The sequence below is a fragment of the Drosophila persimilis genome, unplaced genomic scaffold (genome assembly GCF_003286085.1).
Source record: "Drosophila persimilis strain 14011-0111.01,24,50 unplaced genomic scaffold, DperRS2 tig00000191-arrow-pilon, whole genome shotgun sequence".
Lineage (NCBI taxonomy): Eukaryota > Metazoa > Arthropoda > Insecta > Diptera > Drosophilidae > Drosophila > Drosophila persimilis.
This window is the reverse complement of record NW_020825298.1, coordinates 12708692-12724198: the sequence shown is the minus strand read 5'-3', so window position 1 is coordinate 12724198 and position 15507 is coordinate 12708692. Positions and strand designations below refer to the sequence as shown.

The following is a 15507-nucleotide window of genomic DNA, read 5'->3' as shown; positions in this document are numbered from 1 at the left end:
TTGTGTGCGGCGGGGCGATTCATCAACGTTTTTCAGTCTTCAACTGATCGCTCGGGCCGATGATTTAATTTTTTAGTTTAAGCGCGTTACTCACATACATATCTTACATACATACATACAAACATACTACTTGCGAAAACACACACCGACAACCCGACACGACGCACAGCGATAGATGGATATATGTATAACAATACCATATCCATAGTGTACGACGATATATTGTATCTATTCGGAGGAGTCTGATCAACGAACATATGTGGCCCAAACATAAACCAAAACTCGAACAATTGCAGTAATACGCGGAGCAGATCGGAGCAGGCAGCAGGCAGCAGCAGATTCTATAATTAAACAAAGTAGTATGTGCCATCCGCGGTCCAACTGTTGGTTGGTCCCCGCCTCTATTCCACTCTAACGAATCGTCGGAATCAGAATCGAAATCCGTTTGCCATTATGTGATGTGATTCATGCCGAGTACATAAGTTTTCCCTCGTCCCTAGCCCCCATACTCATAGTCATACCAAACCCCGTCCCCGTCCCCGTCCCCGTCGCCGTGTCTAAAATTCCTTCTTTCGCTTTTTCGGCTTTGGCCGCTCCTCAGGCAAGCCTCAACAAAATCTGTTTAAAAATAGGAAAACAAAAAACAAAAAAAAAACAGTTTGCGAACGACGGAAATCATATTGCCACAAAATACTAAATAAATATAGGGCCAATAATAATAATAATGAAAAAGATTCCTCGGTGTTTCTGTGTGCCTCGGATCGCACCAATAGACGACGATGACGACGACGTCACACCCAGTTTTGTCTTTTGGCTCTGGCGGAAACGGAAGAAACGCCAAATGCATGCATATATCTCCGTCCGTTCGTCTGTCTGTATGTCCGTGGAAATACATATATCATCCATCCGTCCGTCACATAGTATAAATATAGATGCGATGGCAGCGGCACATGTGAGCGATTTTTTTTTGGCAATAGAAGAAGAAAGGTAGCGCGCGTGGAGAGAGCAGGCGTAACAAGAAAAGCAAATGCAAGTTGGACCGAAGCTTTAAATACTCTAGAAAAACCATCGTCTCTTTGGAGTAGCTTTGGATGAAGTCATCCTATGATTGATCTATTCCAAATGCATAATACTTTCATTGTGGCAATGGTATACAAATAATTAATAATTCCTCCCCCTCTCTATTTGTGTGTGTCTGTGGGTAGTGTCTAGTTGTGTGCGTACATGTGAGTAATCCGAAGAATAAGAACTACAAAATACAGCGAGCGATCTACATTTAAAAGAGAAACGAACGAAAATAACGCGAACAAAACCAAACAAACACTAGAGGAAAACGCAATTACAGCAGAGCAACCGAGAGAGTGAGCGAGAAAGAGAGAGAGAGAGAGACAGAGCAGAGAACGAGCAGCACAAAGCAACAAACCAAAAATAGACGAACACACAGACGACTAACGCTGTCCGTCCCACGGTGCGTATACTCAATGAAGCCAGAAGCCGGGCCACCACCCGCTCCACTCCATTGACTCATCCCTCGAATCCACATCTCTCTCTGCAAACAGCTGCTGCTCCCCCACACACAGACAAACAAACACGAAAGATACAATCAATTACGATCCCCCTGAGTGTGCTCAAGTGTTTATCTGTATCTGTATCTGTGTGTGTGTGTGTGCGCGACAATCCATAGCTAGAAAAGAACTTCGGGCTCGGGTTCCTCCATTCATATTCATATTTGGAATATCTCCGGCACTGTTTTTGGAATTATTACTTCTGGCTTATGGCTTTGAGGCTGGACTTTGAGCGCGTGCCTGTCCAGCATAATTAAACGATAGACGAATGAGAAAGAGCGTATCTATGAAGTAGATAAATATCTTTATACGAAATAAAACTAAAGAGCTGCAACAACAGCAACAACAGCCAAGCAGCAATCGAATCGACGAACACAAATATATATAAATACAAAAGCTCGAAACAAATTGGAAGAAGCATATACTTTGCACAAAAAGGTAAGTGATTCATCCATCCCCTCCTATCCCAATCTTCAGCTTCACAAGTATATCTGGGGGCTAATAATTAACGCTGCAAGTTCACATAGTAGTTATATACGTAGGATAGAAGCGCTTGGATCTCTCACATTATTTTGAGGCTGATGTCATGGCTGCTGGGGAGATGAAGTGCTCTGCTCGGCTTGGGCAACAAACCAAACCAGATGCAACTCCTACGCCCATCTATAAAGCCGGTTGCCACAGCCAGAGCCACAGGGACAGACTGGCAGATTGCCCCAAGAGATTCAAGTAGTTGGCGACTTCTTTCTCTCTCTCGCTGTTGGGTAAACAGTTTTCTGTATCTTGATATTTGATGTATTGTATGAGTAGGTGAACATGTTATGGGCTTGACTTGGGGCTGGAGCTTGGGTTTGGGTTTGGGTTTTCTGCAAAATGAATCTGGCAAACAATCCACTCTTCATTCCATTGCAGACCAAGCAATCTGACTCTGCAAAGATTGTATTAAGGAGAGAATTCAACTAAAAACTCGAACAGAAGAAAGGATCGGATCGGATCGGATCAGATCAGAGAGGAATCAACTATTGTGATATGTACAAATTTACTCAAATACTGAAAAAACACTGAGAAACCTAGAACCTAGAGGTCTATTCCAAGGAACCCCAGTTGTAAATCAATTATCGAGAGGATAATCTATAATCTACCAAAGATTAGGCTAAACAGATCAGAGATCAGATCAGAACCAGAACCAGCACGGAAATGGCCGAGAAAGTGGAACACTCACAGGCCAGCCTGAACAGTCAACAGAATGATGCTCGAAAGGTGCGCAAGTCGCCCGACTTTCAGCCCATGATGCCCGGCGTTATATCCAGAGAACGCAGCTTTGTCCGCACTTCGAACCAACAGGTGCTGTCACTTATCTTTGATTTGGGGCTTACTGTAGCGTTCCCTCAATTCCAGAATATCAACAAAAGGCGCAGTCTGGCCTTCAATGTTCCTGGAAATCAGCAGTCGGGACAGATGAGGGGCAAGCCCGCTATGGATATATACCGACCGCCAAGTGAGTAATCCATTTGTTTCCTCTTTGTTGTGTTTCCACTTTTCTGCTTAGTTTGCTTGGCAGAATGCTTTATGCTGTCTCAAGGTAGCGCTAGTTAAATCCATTACAATATTATCCGGCTAGAACTGATGTATCAAGCAACTGACAGATGGAGGTGGCTATTTGTAATGCCATAATTACATTGGCAGCACATTCCCATACGCGGATGAACGCATTAACGCGTGACTGCCAATTCACGGTTGAGTTCCGTTCGCTTAGGGGACATTTATAAAGCGAATCAACGGGGAACATACCATAGATAACCTACATCAGACTGGACGTCTTTTAGGAGAGTTTTCCACCGCATAATCTTTGTTAGTTTGTCGGGGGCCATCTGCTCTCCAGCTGCTTTCTCGGATGCTTCGCACTTTCAGCTGCAAGCTTTATAGACTACCAATTACTTATTGAGACATTATCTTTCTTTTCGATTCTTTTCATATGTCTTTCTCATACTCTATACACACTCCTCCCCCCCACACACACACACACACACACTCCCAAAATGTTGTCCTGCCCCTCACATCATCATGCTATAAACTCTTGGTGTCCGACCTCCTCTGTATAAATGCCTCCGTCACAGATGTGCGCGGCGAAATGGCTGCTCCGATCGGTGGTGGTGGTGGTGGTGGTGCAGGTGCAGGTGCAGGTGGTGTAAACAAACTGAATGTGAATGCCCAGGAGTTCACGATGACGGGCAACTGCTCGCCAACCGAGGCCCTCAGTAATCGGTAAAGCAAAACCTTTTTAATGCCATCGTTTACCCCTCTTCCCGTCTTCTTGCAGAGCTAAACTACAATCTACAACATTCTTCCAGTTCGTCGCTAATCTTCCCCACCAACGTCCCCGGCCAGAGCCCCTCTTTGGGCCAGTACGTGAATATGAATGTGAACGTGAACAGACGGCAGGCGGGTCTCTCGCTGGGCAACATGCCCGGCGGAATGAAGGCCAGCCACCATCGCTCCATTTTGGTGACGCATCCAATCAGTCCTCTAGCGGGTAGTCAAATGCCTCTCATGAACTCCCCCTCCAGTGGCAATATACTCCATGTAAGCAGGCGGATAAGAGGATAGACTCTCACAATCTCTCATTAAAATCTCTCCCTTCTATCCCTTTCAGACAACGAATCGGGTAAAGTTTGCCCCAGAGCCCAGGGGCCAGCAGAAGTCTTCGGCATCCCAAAACCAGTTCCAGCAGAACTATGGACAGCAATATCAGCCGAACCTCAATGGCTCTATCGATCCGTATATGAACGGCAATGCCCTGCAACGCTCCAAGTCCCTGTCGTCGGCTGATGCCCTGACCCGTGGCATGGCCGGTCTGGGCCTGGGCCTGGGCAACGAGATGTCCGACATTGGAGGGTTCACGCCGGAGATCCAGGCCTTGATCGACACCGCTCTGGAGGATCCCAATCAGCTGAACTCGCGCTGCCTCATGGAGCTGACTTCACAGTTCATCAAGCGGGCGGTGGAGAGCCGGCGCTTCGCCTTGCCCATCTCCCGTCTATGCCTCAATATCATAGCCAGGGAGCAGAAGGAGACCTTCCTCGAGGCGTTGCTCAATACGTGCCGTCAATGGTACCAGGAACGCGAAAAGGTACACACAAGGGAAGACTATCCGAAGCTTTAATCCATGACTTATCTATTCCTTTAGCTACTGTTTGCCATCCAGGGCATGAAGTCACCTTCCCGCGTACGTTTTACAGCCTTCATGGCCTTCCTCACGGAGATGTTCTGCCAGCTGAAGCGGCGCCAAATCCAGCTGCGCACCCACCACGAGGGAACACCTCCTCCATTGGTCCTGCTCAGCCTGCTGTCCAAGTGCTGTGAGGATTGTGTGCGTCCGCCGATTCACTCGCTGTCAGAAGTGCGTCTGTCCCTAGATTCACAAATCAGATCGTTATATGGGATTTCTTTCGTTCCAGGTTGAGTGTCTGTTCTATGTTCTAACCTGCATTGGCCAGGACGTGGAGCAGCAGCTGCCCCAGCAGCTGGAGCTGCTCATGAGCCTCGTGCGCGATGCCTTCTTGAATGCGGGCGAATCGGCTGCTGCCATCCGTCGGACACTGCTGCAACTCATCGAGCTGAAGGCCTCCCACTGGCAGCTGCCCGGAAACACGGTCCTCTACTACACCCGCAACAACAACTAGGCGGACAATCTAGTGTGGATCCACAGAAAGGGAAGGGACTGGGATCAAGGGGGTTGATGGTCGGGCAATCGCAAGACATTATCAGCTATCTTTACTGTTGTCGATTTGCATTTAGGCCTGCAAACCTTCTGTTCTATTTATCTTACTCTTACTCTTACCTAGGCTAAGCGATACATATTTATTTTGGAACCAGCAATAGTGACACTAACCCCGAGGACTTCAATTCACTTCACACCAAGCCCCAGTACCAAATGAGGTCCAATGCGACTTCGGTTTCCGCGGACTCAGCGCTAATCTAAGGCTCAATTTTTATGTGAATCCATATATTTACTTGTAATAAATCACTGCTAGTCAAAAGTGTATTCAATTTGCTTTCCGAAAAACGTTGGTTATCTCTTCCTCTTTCACTCCGATCGCCATTGAAACTTGTGGTTTTAACTACTCCAGTGCCGCTAATTCAAATAGTAATGTTAAGAGTAGTTTCATTACCTGCCGTTCATTGCCATAAGCTGCATTACGCGGTCGTCCTTCTCTGGAGCAATTGCCGATTCGCTTTGGATCATTTTTTCAACATCAAAAAACACAAAACACAATTTTAATTAAGCGGAAGTCCCGAACCATCGATAGGTATAATAACTGTAGAAATACTACCGATGAACCGGTATATAGCCTTCACTGGGCAAAAATAACGTAAAATGCAAAAAAAAAGGGTGATGTCAACAGAAACAAAGATCAACAAACGATGTGATGCATACATTTTTTGGAAATACAATGACAGCATTGCAAACAAAATGAAACAGTCACCACTTCGCATATATATGTATACATATGTATGCTTATATTTGTTTCGTTATCAATACGAAAACTGCGTACTGCCAACAAACAATACTCAGATCAGTAACTTTTGCTTGCTGAGCTGACCAAGTTTACGTAGTGTTACGTATTGGATGCCCACAACTAGAGCTTGCCCACAGCCGGCACACTGCCCCCTGTCCTTACTATTATATAAAGGCTCTGACAAGTCAAAAACGAACCGTACACAGTAGTTATCAGTACATTTATTTTTCCAAATGCATAACGTATTTATTCTAAGAGTAAACGTAAAAAGATGCACATACATATATTACAATAAGAGTTAAACAATAAGCAATAAGGTTACAAATGTGTCCAAAAAGGTTCATTTACAGAGAATTTATAATAATTCAACATTTCTTATAAATAATAAATGGTAAGAAAACGCTTTCTTGTTGAGCATTCATCAATACATCATCGGTTCTATACAATAAAATTCCCATTTCATACATTTTCCCTTAGGATTCACAAGCAGCCGAGAAAATAAAGTTATATACACTCAAAAATTACTAACTGTGTTACTTTAAATGTGCCGGTTCGATTTGTGTTGCTAACAATTACATTACAGTGGTTACAAAACATGCGGATAGTTATATATTCAAGAAATTCAACTAGTTTGGCACCCATTCATTTGGCTAGCGTTATTCAGAGATCGTCGTCCCCAATACCCTCAAACGCTTCGTTGGCCACACGTGCACCGTCCTCCCCATCGTTGCGAAAGAACACAGCTCCAAAAGTGCGGGACGTCGTTAGTCTCTGCTGTTTTGATTTGGGAGCCAGGTCCTGTGCCAGAAACTTGACTGGCGGCGTTGTTATAGACGCTGTCGTTGTCGAATACGACGTAGATGCACAAGTCGATGTCGATGATACCGAGCTGGGTGTTGATGCGGCCGATGTAGCTCCCGCGTCCGGTTCATCATCGCTATTCTGATCTGTTTTCCCGCCTCCGCCGTGCAACAACTGATCCACCATGGCCTGCAGGCATACAGACATCAGCATGGCCTGTTCACTGCTTATAGTTATCCAGCGAAGCGTTTGCTTCGAAATCAAATACTCAAATGCCAACTGCAACTGTGAGGGCTCAAGCCTCGACTCCAGCGTATTGTGGGTCACACTGACACGCCATGAGCGCATCCTAGTCACCCGAAACTTTGTCTCGTATATCTTGGCGCCTCGTGCCGTACGCAAGCTGAGCTCCTTGTTACCAATGCTGACCAAAGCCATAGTTTTCGGGTCAGGATAGTCAACATTCGCCGCCTCAAACTGCAGGCATCCGTAGGAGGGCAAGTCTCGCGCTATGTCCATGTATTCCAAAGACCGCCCTTGCATCTGAAGATGGCTCAATTGCCGTCCAAGGCCAGGCGAGCAGATCACAACCCATTCTCTACTCACATCCGCCACGGTCTGGTTATACAGCAAGTTCAGGGCCACTTTATTTCCGTATAGCTTGGCATCCCAGCTCGAATCCCAGTAACACGTGCGAAGCAACAGCTCACAGGGCTGGGCATGGAGACGTGTTATGTATGGCGACTCGAAGTCCATTAGGCGTCGCACCAGAACCAGCTCGTCAGATTCCCGCTTTTTGCGCATCAGGTACAGACAAAACAACTTCATCAGCTCTTCTGGGAGCTTCAGTTCACGGCACACGCTCTTCAGTAACAAACTGGCATTCTGCTGCACATTACAATTAACCAGCAACTGTGCTCCATTCGGATTTGTGTAGACCTCTACCTCTAGCTGCTTTTCCTCGCTGTCGCTTCCCACATTGCCCTCGGCCAGTGCCGTATCCAGCTGGGCACGCTGGAAGAACTGATGTAGAAACGGCAATCGAACAAGGCGTGCATCCTGACCAATGATCTGCAAATACTGCTCCAGACCACTGCGTCTGGCCTCCAGCTGTCCATTAGTTAGCGGTAGAAACCTTTTTGGGGGAAAAGGAGGCAGACTCAAGCTGGAGCAATGCCGACGCATTTGCTCGTTTAAAGAATGCAGTTGCTTGTACCGCAAGCAACAATGATAACTCCCATTTATGTGTATATTATACACAGTGTACGTGGGCGAGCCCAGGTCCTGCGTGTCTGGTATAGAAAAATGCATGTTTCTATTATCTTACGGCATCGCCTGCCAACTTTTTACATTTCATATCATTTCAATATCTTTTTCTTTGTTTATGTACAATTAATAAACATTTGGGCAGATTTTCTCGCGTTGTCACACTATATACTATATATATATATACTATATATATATATCCCGTAATCGCACAAAAATACCGATATTATTCTTGAGCTGCTCTGTGCATCGATGAATATGAAAAGTAGCGGATCTATCTGATCTAATAGCTGTATGACATTAGAATTTTTAAAATGTGTTGCGAAGAGAGAGCAGCAGTCCGACAATTTATAAATAATTTGCTTGTGCCACGCTGCTCATAGAATTTTTCGTCTGTTTGAATCTAATATGCTTGCCATTATGTTCTCTCATTGTCTAATTATTTCTCTTTTTATAAATTACACCCAGCCAACCAGCAAAATTGAATTTGAAAATTGCAACAATCGATTAGCTCTGCGGCCGCGCTGCTGCAGCTCAACTTAAAAGCCAACTGGATGCATATATATCTCCCATAAGGCTGTCTCTGGTTTTGCAACCAGTCAGTTAGCAAAGTCTAATGTCATACAGCTATAACCACGAAATATTGTGACGATTTTCCCAAAAATATATCACCAAAAATATATATCGATATATTGATATGTCTTTTTACCATCCCTATTTCCATTTCTCGGCCATTTCGTTTTTGTCTTTCACCCCTAATACACTTGATAGACCTACATGTAAGCTAAATTGAATATAAATTAGCCTAATTCGCTTAGAATATGTTCACATCAGTGTGCCTGACAGCACAATTAGCGACATGTTCCCCTTTATGTTAAATAAAAAAGATTTTATGGTATTTTAGAGTAAAACATAACCACTCTGGGAAACCACGTGTTTCAAAATGGCGATGCCAGCCACTCGTGAAAAAAGTATTTAATTGTGCGTAAAATGATGATTCTTTCAATTACCTTTTGCGGTTTCCACCAGAAAGCATTCTGCTTAAAGATGGCCTTAGGAGTCTGATCCAAGTGCACACAATGAAATGCTGACATTGATTTTGGTAGTCTTCAATATGCTAAACAAGATATTGGTTTTTTCAATTGCAGAATGGCGGACGCAGCTCCAGCCCGTGGTGGATTCCGTGGCGGTTTTGGCTCTCGTGGGGGTCGTGGTGGACGCGGTCGTGGCCGTGGACGCGGCGCCCGTGGACGTGGTGGCAAGGAGGACTCCAAGGAGTGGGTTCCAGTCACCAAGCTAGGTCGCCTGGTGCGCGAAGGCAAGATCAAGTCCCTGGAGGAGATCTACCTGTACTCGTTGCCCATTAAAGAGTTCGAGATCATCGACTTCTTCCTGGGCTCGGCTCTGCGCGATGAGGTGCTGAAGATCATGCCTGTGCAGAAGCAGACCCGTGCCGGTCAGCGTACCCGCTTCAAGGCCTTCGTTGCCATCGGTGACAACAACGGTCACATTGGCTTGGGCGTCAAGTGCAGCAAGGAAGTTGCCACCGCCATTCGTGGCGCCATCATCCTCGCTAAGCTGTCCGTCGTGCCCGTGCGTCGTGGCTACTGGGGCAACAAGATCGGCAAGCCCCACACCGTGCCCTGCAAGGTTACTGGCAAGTGCGGCTCCGTCTCAGTGCGTCTGATTCCCGCTCCCCGCGGTACTGGCATTGTCTCGGCTCCCGTCCCCAAGAAGCTCCTTACCATGGCTGGTATTGAGGATTGCTACACCTCGGCCCGTGGCTCGACCGGCACCCTGGGTAACTTCGCAAAGGCCACCTACGCTGCCATTGCCAAGACCTACGCTTACCTCACTCCAGACTTGTGGAAGGAGATGCCTCTGGGCTCCACTCCCTACCAGGCATACTCTGACTTCTTGTCCAAGCCCACAGCCCGTCTGCACGCTGATGCCTAGACTCGACAAAACAGAGCGAACCTATGGTTTTGAATAAACTTGAATAACATAAAACCATAGACTACGATGTTTTTAATTTCCTTATTCAGCCTATACACTGGAAAACGGTCCCATGCTTGAAGAAAAAAAAGAACAAAGTTTGAGCTTAAAGTAATTTCATGTTTTAATGGGTAAAATATAACTATAAAAAGTAGTCTACGCTTTCACGCCATACGCCTCCGGCATTCTTTCTATGGCGTACTTATGGGCCGACACATACATAATGGGCACTCCGGGTATTTTTCGAATGCGGTTCTTAAGATCTTTGTCGTTGGTGGCCACAATGTAGCACTTGTGCTGGCGCACACGCTCCACGATGCAGTCATCGGCGTAGGTTCCCTTGTGCAGGCAGGGCAAGCGCTCGAAGCGGGGATCTGATATGATGCGCAGTGCCAGCTTGTACTTGTTGCCCAGCTTCTCCAACTCAGCGCGCACACAGTCTGAAATGTAGGGTATGCATTTGGCATATAAACAATCCATCATTCCCTGCACAATATCCAGTTTGCTCTTAATGCTAAAGTTGATGAAATTGGTATCCAGGACTATGTGGTAGGGTGGTCCCAACTGGGTGTTGTACTGGAAAAAGAGCGCCGAGCTCTGCTGCGTGGCCTCGTGCACTTTCACCTGGTGAGGATCCTCGGCTTTCTTTCGTTTTTCCCGAATTTGATCCTTCAGACGCGAATCCGTAGGCTTCATCAGGCGTTTAAGCTGCGCATTTCGCTGTTTCTTTACCTTCTGGGTTTTCTTTTGTTTGCCCTGTGGGAAGAATAAATCCGTTACCATGAGGGACATTCCAATGGAAATAGATATTTACCATTTTAAGGTATTTTCAGTTTAAAATCAAATTAAAAGGGCGCACGTGTAGAGAACTATTTTGGTCATCAGCTGTTTTCACGATTAGTATCGATATGACTTTTTTCCAAAGCAACGCTGAAATATATCGAAAGACCACAAAATCATCCCTGTGGTGGATCGATATTAGATGAAGCATAGCTGTGCCGCCATTTTCGTTCTAGCATTTCCACGTGCGCCCGGATGTGGCTTCACTTTTATTCGACAACTCAAGCAAAATGGTAAGAAAATGGAGCCCAGTGAAAAATTGAGTGAAAAGTTAAACAAAAAATGCAATGCCACAAATGATGAAACTGATGACGAGACTGAAAGAACATTTTTCTCGACTTAACGTTGTATCTTTCAATGTTTCGTTGAACAATATTTGTTCATTAAAGATTATTCGGCAATCTGATGGCATTTAATTTACTTTTCTGGCTGTGTGTTCAATTAAACAACTGCTAATTGAAGATGTTTGCTTTGCAGGGATAAATACCACGAACTTTGGTGAAACTTTGAACAATTGACGCCATGTAGGTGTGCGTACACAAGGCCACGCGGCCGGTGAGACACCTTGGGCATTCAGCCCATTTGAGACTCCTCTGGGCATTGAGGTAAGGACAACTTCTTGTTATGCAGTTTTTTTTTCTTGTGATGAACTTTTACACAGACCTGTACTGAATAGACTCATGCGGAAAAATGTAAACTGATTCAAGAAAAAAATAATTTTATTTTATTTATGAATTCTTTCATTAATGAGCTATTTCGTTATTGTTTTAGGTTATGTCTAACAAACGGCCCATGGAGACGACAGTGTGGACATTTTTGTAACAAGGTAAGCATTCAATTTAGATAAAACTAAACAAAGTGATGAACTTTTACACAGACCTGTACTGAGATAATCATGCAGATAAAATGTAAGCTGATTAAAGATTCAGCAAATTCAAAGCTAACATTTTTGTTTTAGATCTTTAATGTACTCCTTAATTTCAGATTTCGAACTCTGCTTTGAGGTTATGGCGTGCATCTGATGGCTACTCCAGGCACATGGTACTTCGTTGTGAAAACCAACCAAGGTAATATTTTCAACCACTAATCCGATGGATTATTCTGAGTAGCTAAATGATGATTACCTTAAATACCTTTTGCGGTTTCCACCAGAAAGCCTCGGCTTAATGATGGGCTTAGGTGTCTGATTTCTACACGTTTCTACACATATATTGTTCCCGGTTTTTTCTTGTAAAAACTAATCTGATTCTTTATTTTTTTTTTTTTAGCAAATATGTGGGAATTTTAAATGACTACCGAATCTGTAACTGCACCTATTTTAAAGGTAATTTATAAAAGCTTTGTACTACTTAATTTGCTTAAATGATGATTACCTTAAACACCTTTTGCGGTTTCCACCAGAAAGTTTCGGCTTTATGATGGGCTAAGGCGTCTGATTAATAATTTTTACAAAACTTTTGATCGAGCTTATACGTTCCCTATTAATACTATATTTATTTAATTACAGACTTTCATTATGGCTTCAACTGGATGGCATTTGCTCAACAGCACTTGTGTTTAAGGCGCATCAATTGAATACTAAATAAATCTAATTAAATACAAAATAACAAGTACAAAATTTATTTGGAAATTGGGATTGGGATCTGTTCTGTTTTAGTGTGAGAGTCTCTCTTGAAGTCCGCCTTTTCTGTATGTGGGAAGAACCGCGCATCAGCGAAATTTCATGTTCGTTTTGTGGAATCCACGAATTCATAAAGCTGTCGAATTTTGTGTTTCAAAAGAAGCCGCGCAGATGAGTGCTCGATAGCGTTAGTTCACCAAAGGAAGAGTTGCAGTGGGTTATTAATCTAACGCGAAATAAAAGCTGAAACTCGCATAAATGCTAGCTGATGCAATCAGTTGGTTTATTATTTATTTGCTGGGAGTACACGGCCTATTTAGTAATGGCTTCCAAAATCTCAATTGCGTGCTACACTAGCCTGCCGCCTGTTGCACAGAGTTGATCGATAACATGTACCATGAGACGCGCTGGTTTAATCAAACCGCTGTTGCGCATAAATAACAACAAATCCAGAGTCTGGAGGGAAAACTACGCAACGCAGATAAATACGGAATACGCGGAGTGCACACTGGACCCCAAGGAGTATGTGGACTTTAAGAAACAACTGCGACAGATCAATCTACTTCCCAAGGATGGACACACGTGCTTGCAAGTGGAGTGCCGGCTGTGTGAACGTAACAGGCAGCCGGCTGTAGCACACACAAGGGGCGTCGCTGAGCAAGGGCTGCTGGCTTACGTAAACAAGCGGACGGGTGTGTAAAGGAGCGGATTTTCATTAGCAAACTATCTAAATAGATTCCTCTTTCTAGGAGCCTTTATCTGTCCAAATTGTGATGTGAAAACCTCTCTGAGCAATGCTCTGGCGGCTTATCAGATCCCCACGCCAGCAGGCTACCTGCGCCCCCCACAAACGCAGCCCGTATATGAATCGCGCTTTTCCTACCTTAGAAATGTGACGCCAGAGGCATGTGATGCCCTAGGAATCAAGGGTTTGAAGGAGTCGCAGTTGAATGCCATTGGAGCCCAGTACGAACCGGAACAGAATCTGCTGCATTTCAAGCTACGCAACGCAGCGCAACTGGTGGTCGGGGAGAAGGTGCTGCATTTAAGCGACCGCCATGAGGAGACCTTTCAGGGCACGTCCATGTCAGGGCTGCTTATTCATGGTGTGGGGAACAAAAGTAAAGCGGTTCTAGTCAGCAATTTACTTGACTTCATCGTCCTTGCCACACAGAACATCGAAACGCGTACGTACAACCGCTTGCTTTCCTTGCGATTCACAGCTCACAGAATACAGTTTTTGCTTTCAGATTGTATTGTTTGCCTGCCGTACGAGCTGAAGATGCTGCCGCAGGAATGCCTGCCTGGATTGGAGCGCTTCAAGGAGCTGGTCTTTTGGCTGCACTACGATAGCAGTCACAACTGGGATGCCGCCCGAGCATTTGCCCAAAAGATAGAAGAAAAGCGTTGCCTTCTCATTAGAGCCACCGAAACGGAGCCAGCACCGCACTTGGCACTACGTCGTCGGCTCAACCTTCGCCACATACTGGCCAAGGCTACGCCAGTGAGGCATAAGGCCATCACTACATTTGGGGCGATGAGGAACGACATACTCAGCGAGCTGCAGAACATTGAAAAGGTGAACGGCGTCAAGTGGAAGCGTTTCCCAGTGCTGAACAAGTTGCTTAAGGGTCATCGTAGGGGAGAGCTAACTATCCTGACCGGACCCACGGGCAGCGGGAAAACCACCTTCATGAGCGAGTACTCCCTCGACCTAGCCATGCAGGGCGTGTCCACACTCTGGGGCTCCTTCGAGATACGCAACACCCGTTTGGCCGCCACTTTGCTGCGACAATACGTGGGCTACCCCTTGGATAATAAGTTGCAGGAGTTCGACCACTGGGCAACGGAGTTTGAGCGAATGCCGCTCTATTTTATGACCTTTCACGGCCAGCAGCCCCTGAAGCCAGTGCTGGAGGCCATCGAGCACGCGTCCTACGTACACGACGTGATGCATGTGATAATCGACAACCTTCAGTTTATGATGGGAGTCTCCTCATTTCGCGGTGACAAGTTCTGGGAGCAGGATGCCATTATTGCAGCCTTTCGCAGCTTCGCCACCAAGCACAATGTCCATGTCACGCTAGTCATGCATCCGCGCAAGGAGCGCCAGGAAGATGACCTCACCACGAGCTCCGTCTTTGGCACGGCGAAGGCCACACAGGAGGCGGACAATGTGCTTATCATTCAGGACAAGCGACTCACATCGGTGCGGGGCAAAAAGTATTTGCAGATAGCCAAAAACCGCTATAGCGGCGATCTGGGCATCATGCCGCTCGAGTTCGACAAGGAGGCGCTCAGCTACTCCTCGCAGATGCAAGGTGCCAAGCGGCGAAGGGAGAAGACAACGACAGAGGCCTGACCTACTTATCTATGCATTTGTTGATACTATCTGATATAATTATTCTGTTGTCTAGAACTAGGTTAGGCTTATACATAAAATCCTTGCGTCGTCTGGCCATGGGATGCATCACGTTGAGCTCTGCTTGTAGTTCTTTGTGTTTAGGATTTTCTTGCCGCACATGGCGCATATGGCCTTTTTGTAGGCGCACGCCTGACAGTAGTGGGATCCCATCTGGTGGACCTTTTGTCGGCAGATGCTGAAATGATAAGCAATCTCATGAGCCTGGATCCAGCGTACGGTTTGTCTTTTCTTACCGGCAAGGTGCCAGGGTCGTGCCCATAGGATTGTATCGGTCCCGAGCCGAGGATAGGGCTTTGTTTTCATTTATCTTGCGTCCACCGGCTGGGGCGGTGCTGGTTTTCCAGGGATTTGGGGCCGAGACTTTCGTCAGCTTCGCCTCGCACTTCTCGCAAACCATTTTTTTTTTCTTATCAATTTGTTTTGATTTTGCAATGCAGTGAGTGTGACCGTACTTGGAAATCGATAAAATTTGTTTTT

The 15507-nt window shown here is 45.6% G+C and overlaps 6 protein-coding genes, 1 long non-coding RNA gene and 1 other non-coding gene across 10 annotated transcripts; 5 read left to right on the top strand and 3 right to left on the bottom strand.

The window, feature by feature from the left end:
- Nucleotides 1-305: 305 nt before the first annotated feature.
- On the top strand, nucleotides 306-5607 carry LOC6589794. Of its 3 annotated transcripts, XM_002014426.2 has the most exons (10): nucleotides 306-359; nucleotides 1206-1468; nucleotides 1560-2003; nucleotides 2475-2906; nucleotides 2961-3060; nucleotides 3680-3827; nucleotides 3914-4145; nucleotides 4216-4692; nucleotides 4750-4962; nucleotides 5021-5245. In XM_002014426.2, exons 4-10 carry the CDS (start codon nucleotides 2760-2762, stop codon nucleotides 5243-5245), a joined length of 1542 nt encoding a protein of 513 aa, XP_002014462.1. In that variant the 5' UTR covers nucleotides 306-359; nucleotides 1206-1468; nucleotides 1560-2003; nucleotides 2475-2759. The 3 variants fall into 3 exon arrangements, with proteins under 3 accessions (XP_002014462.1, XP_026844092.1, XP_026844093.1); XM_026988291.1 differs by having other exon boundaries at nucleotides 1206-2003; nucleotides 5021-5607; XM_026988292.1 differs by lacking the exon at nucleotides 3680-3827 and having other exon boundaries at nucleotides 1206-2003; nucleotides 3883-4145.
- A 1008-nt stretch (nucleotides 5608-6615) lies between these two features.
- LOC6589795 (sorting nexin-17) lies at nucleotides 6616-8240 on the bottom strand. Its single transcript, XM_002014427.2, has one exon. The coding sequence runs from the start codon at nucleotides 8192-8194 to the stop codon at nucleotides 6743-6745; it is 1452 nt and encodes a 483-aa protein (XP_002014463.1). The 5' UTR covers nucleotides 8195-8240; the 3' UTR covers nucleotides 6616-6742.
- Nucleotides 8241-8893: 653 nt separating this feature from the next.
- On the top strand, nucleotides 8894-10164 carry LOC6589797 (40S ribosomal protein S2). The gene is made up of 2 exons (XM_002014428.2): nucleotides 8894-8928; nucleotides 9298-10164. The coding sequence occupies exon 2, from the start codon at nucleotides 9299-9301 to the stop codon at nucleotides 10103-10105; it is 807 nt and encodes a 268-aa protein (XP_002014464.1). The 5' UTR covers nucleotides 8894-8928; nucleotide 9298; the 3' UTR covers nucleotides 10106-10164.
- Nucleotides 10165-10243: 79 nt separating this feature from the next.
- Nucleotides 10244-10996, bottom strand: LOC6589798 (rRNA-processing protein FCF1 homolog). Its single transcript, XM_002014429.2, has 2 exons — nucleotides 10959-10996; nucleotides 10244-10900 (listed from the first exon to the last, which is right to left on the bottom strand). Exons 1-2 carry the CDS (start codon nucleotides 10959-10961, stop codon nucleotides 10301-10303), a joined length of 603 nt encoding a protein of 200 aa, XP_002014465.2. The 5' UTR covers nucleotides 10962-10996; the 3' UTR covers nucleotides 10244-10300.
- A 179-nt stretch (nucleotides 10997-11175) lies between these two features.
- Nucleotides 11176-12576, top strand: LOC113565750. The gene is made up of 6 exons (XR_003408767.1): nucleotides 11176-11217; nucleotides 11462-11589; nucleotides 11756-11810; nucleotides 11969-12051; nucleotides 12253-12308; nucleotides 12492-12576. It is a non-coding gene; the product is annotated as an uncharacterized LOC113565750 (long non-coding RNA).
- Nucleotides 11276-11392, top strand: LOC6589799. Its single transcript, XR_047850.1, has one exon. It is a non-coding gene; the product is annotated as a small nucleolar RNA Z5 (small nucleolar RNA).
- A 412-nt stretch (nucleotides 12577-12988) lies between the features above and the next one.
- Nucleotides 12989-15084, top strand: LOC6588671 (twinkle protein, mitochondrial). Its single transcript, XM_026988553.1, has 3 exons — nucleotides 12989-13297; nucleotides 13355-13792; nucleotides 13856-15084. Exons 1-3 carry the CDS (start codon nucleotides 13003-13005, stop codon nucleotides 14965-14967), a joined length of 1845 nt encoding a protein of 614 aa, XP_026844354.1. The 5' UTR covers nucleotides 12989-13002; the 3' UTR covers nucleotides 14968-15084.
- Nucleotides 14965-15454, bottom strand: LOC6588672 (cysteine-rich PDZ-binding protein). The gene is made up of 2 exons (XM_002014431.2): nucleotides 15264-15454; nucleotides 14965-15205 (listed from the first exon to the last, which is right to left on the bottom strand). Exons 1-2 carry the CDS (start codon nucleotides 15425-15427, stop codon nucleotides 15076-15078), a joined length of 294 nt encoding a protein of 97 aa, XP_002014467.1. The 5' UTR covers nucleotides 15428-15454; the 3' UTR covers nucleotides 14965-15075.
- Between the last annotated feature and the right edge of the window lie 53 nt (nucleotides 15455-15507).

Bases quoted from the DNA above. Each gene is read 5' to 3' on its own strand.
- LOC6589794 (XM_026988291.1), top strand. From the start codon at position 2,760: ATGGCCGAGAAAGTGGAACACTCACAGGCCAGCCTGAACAGTCAACAG. The intron at 4,146-4,215 runs GTAAGCAGGCGG...TATCCCTTTCAG, and splicing joins CCAGTGGCAATATACTCCAT to ACAACGAATCGGGTAAAGTT. The intron at 4,963-5,020 runs GTGCGTCTGTCC...CTTTCGTTCCAG, and splicing joins CGATTCACTCGCTGTCAGAA to GTTGAGTGTCTGTTCTATGT.
- LOC6589797 (XM_002014428.2), top strand. From the start codon at position 9,299: ATGGCGGACGCAGCTCCAGCCCGTGGTGGATTCCGTGGCGGTTTTGGC.
- LOC6588672 (XM_002014431.2), bottom strand. From the start codon at position 15,427: ATGGTTTGCGAGAAGTGCGAGGCGAAGCTGACGAAAGTCTCGGCCCCA. The intron at 15,206-15,263 runs GTAAGAAAAGAC...TTATCATTTCAG, and splicing joins ACGACCCTGGCACCTTGCCG to CATCTGCCGACAAAAGGTCC.
- LOC6589795 (XM_002014427.2), bottom strand. From the start codon at position 8,194: ATGCATTTTTCTATACCAGACACGCAGGACCTGGGCTCGCCCACGTAC.
- LOC6588671 (XM_026988553.1), top strand. From the start codon at position 13,003: ATGAGACGCGCTGGTTTAATCAAACCGCTGTTGCGCATAAATAACAAC. The intron at 13,298-13,354 runs GTGTGTAAAGGA...TCCTCTTTCTAG, and splicing joins TTACGTAAACAAGCGGACGG to GAGCCTTTATCTGTCCAAAT. The intron at 13,793-13,855 runs GTACGTACAACC...TTTTGCTTTCAG, and splicing joins CACACAGAACATCGAAACGC to ATTGTATTGTTTGCCTGCCG.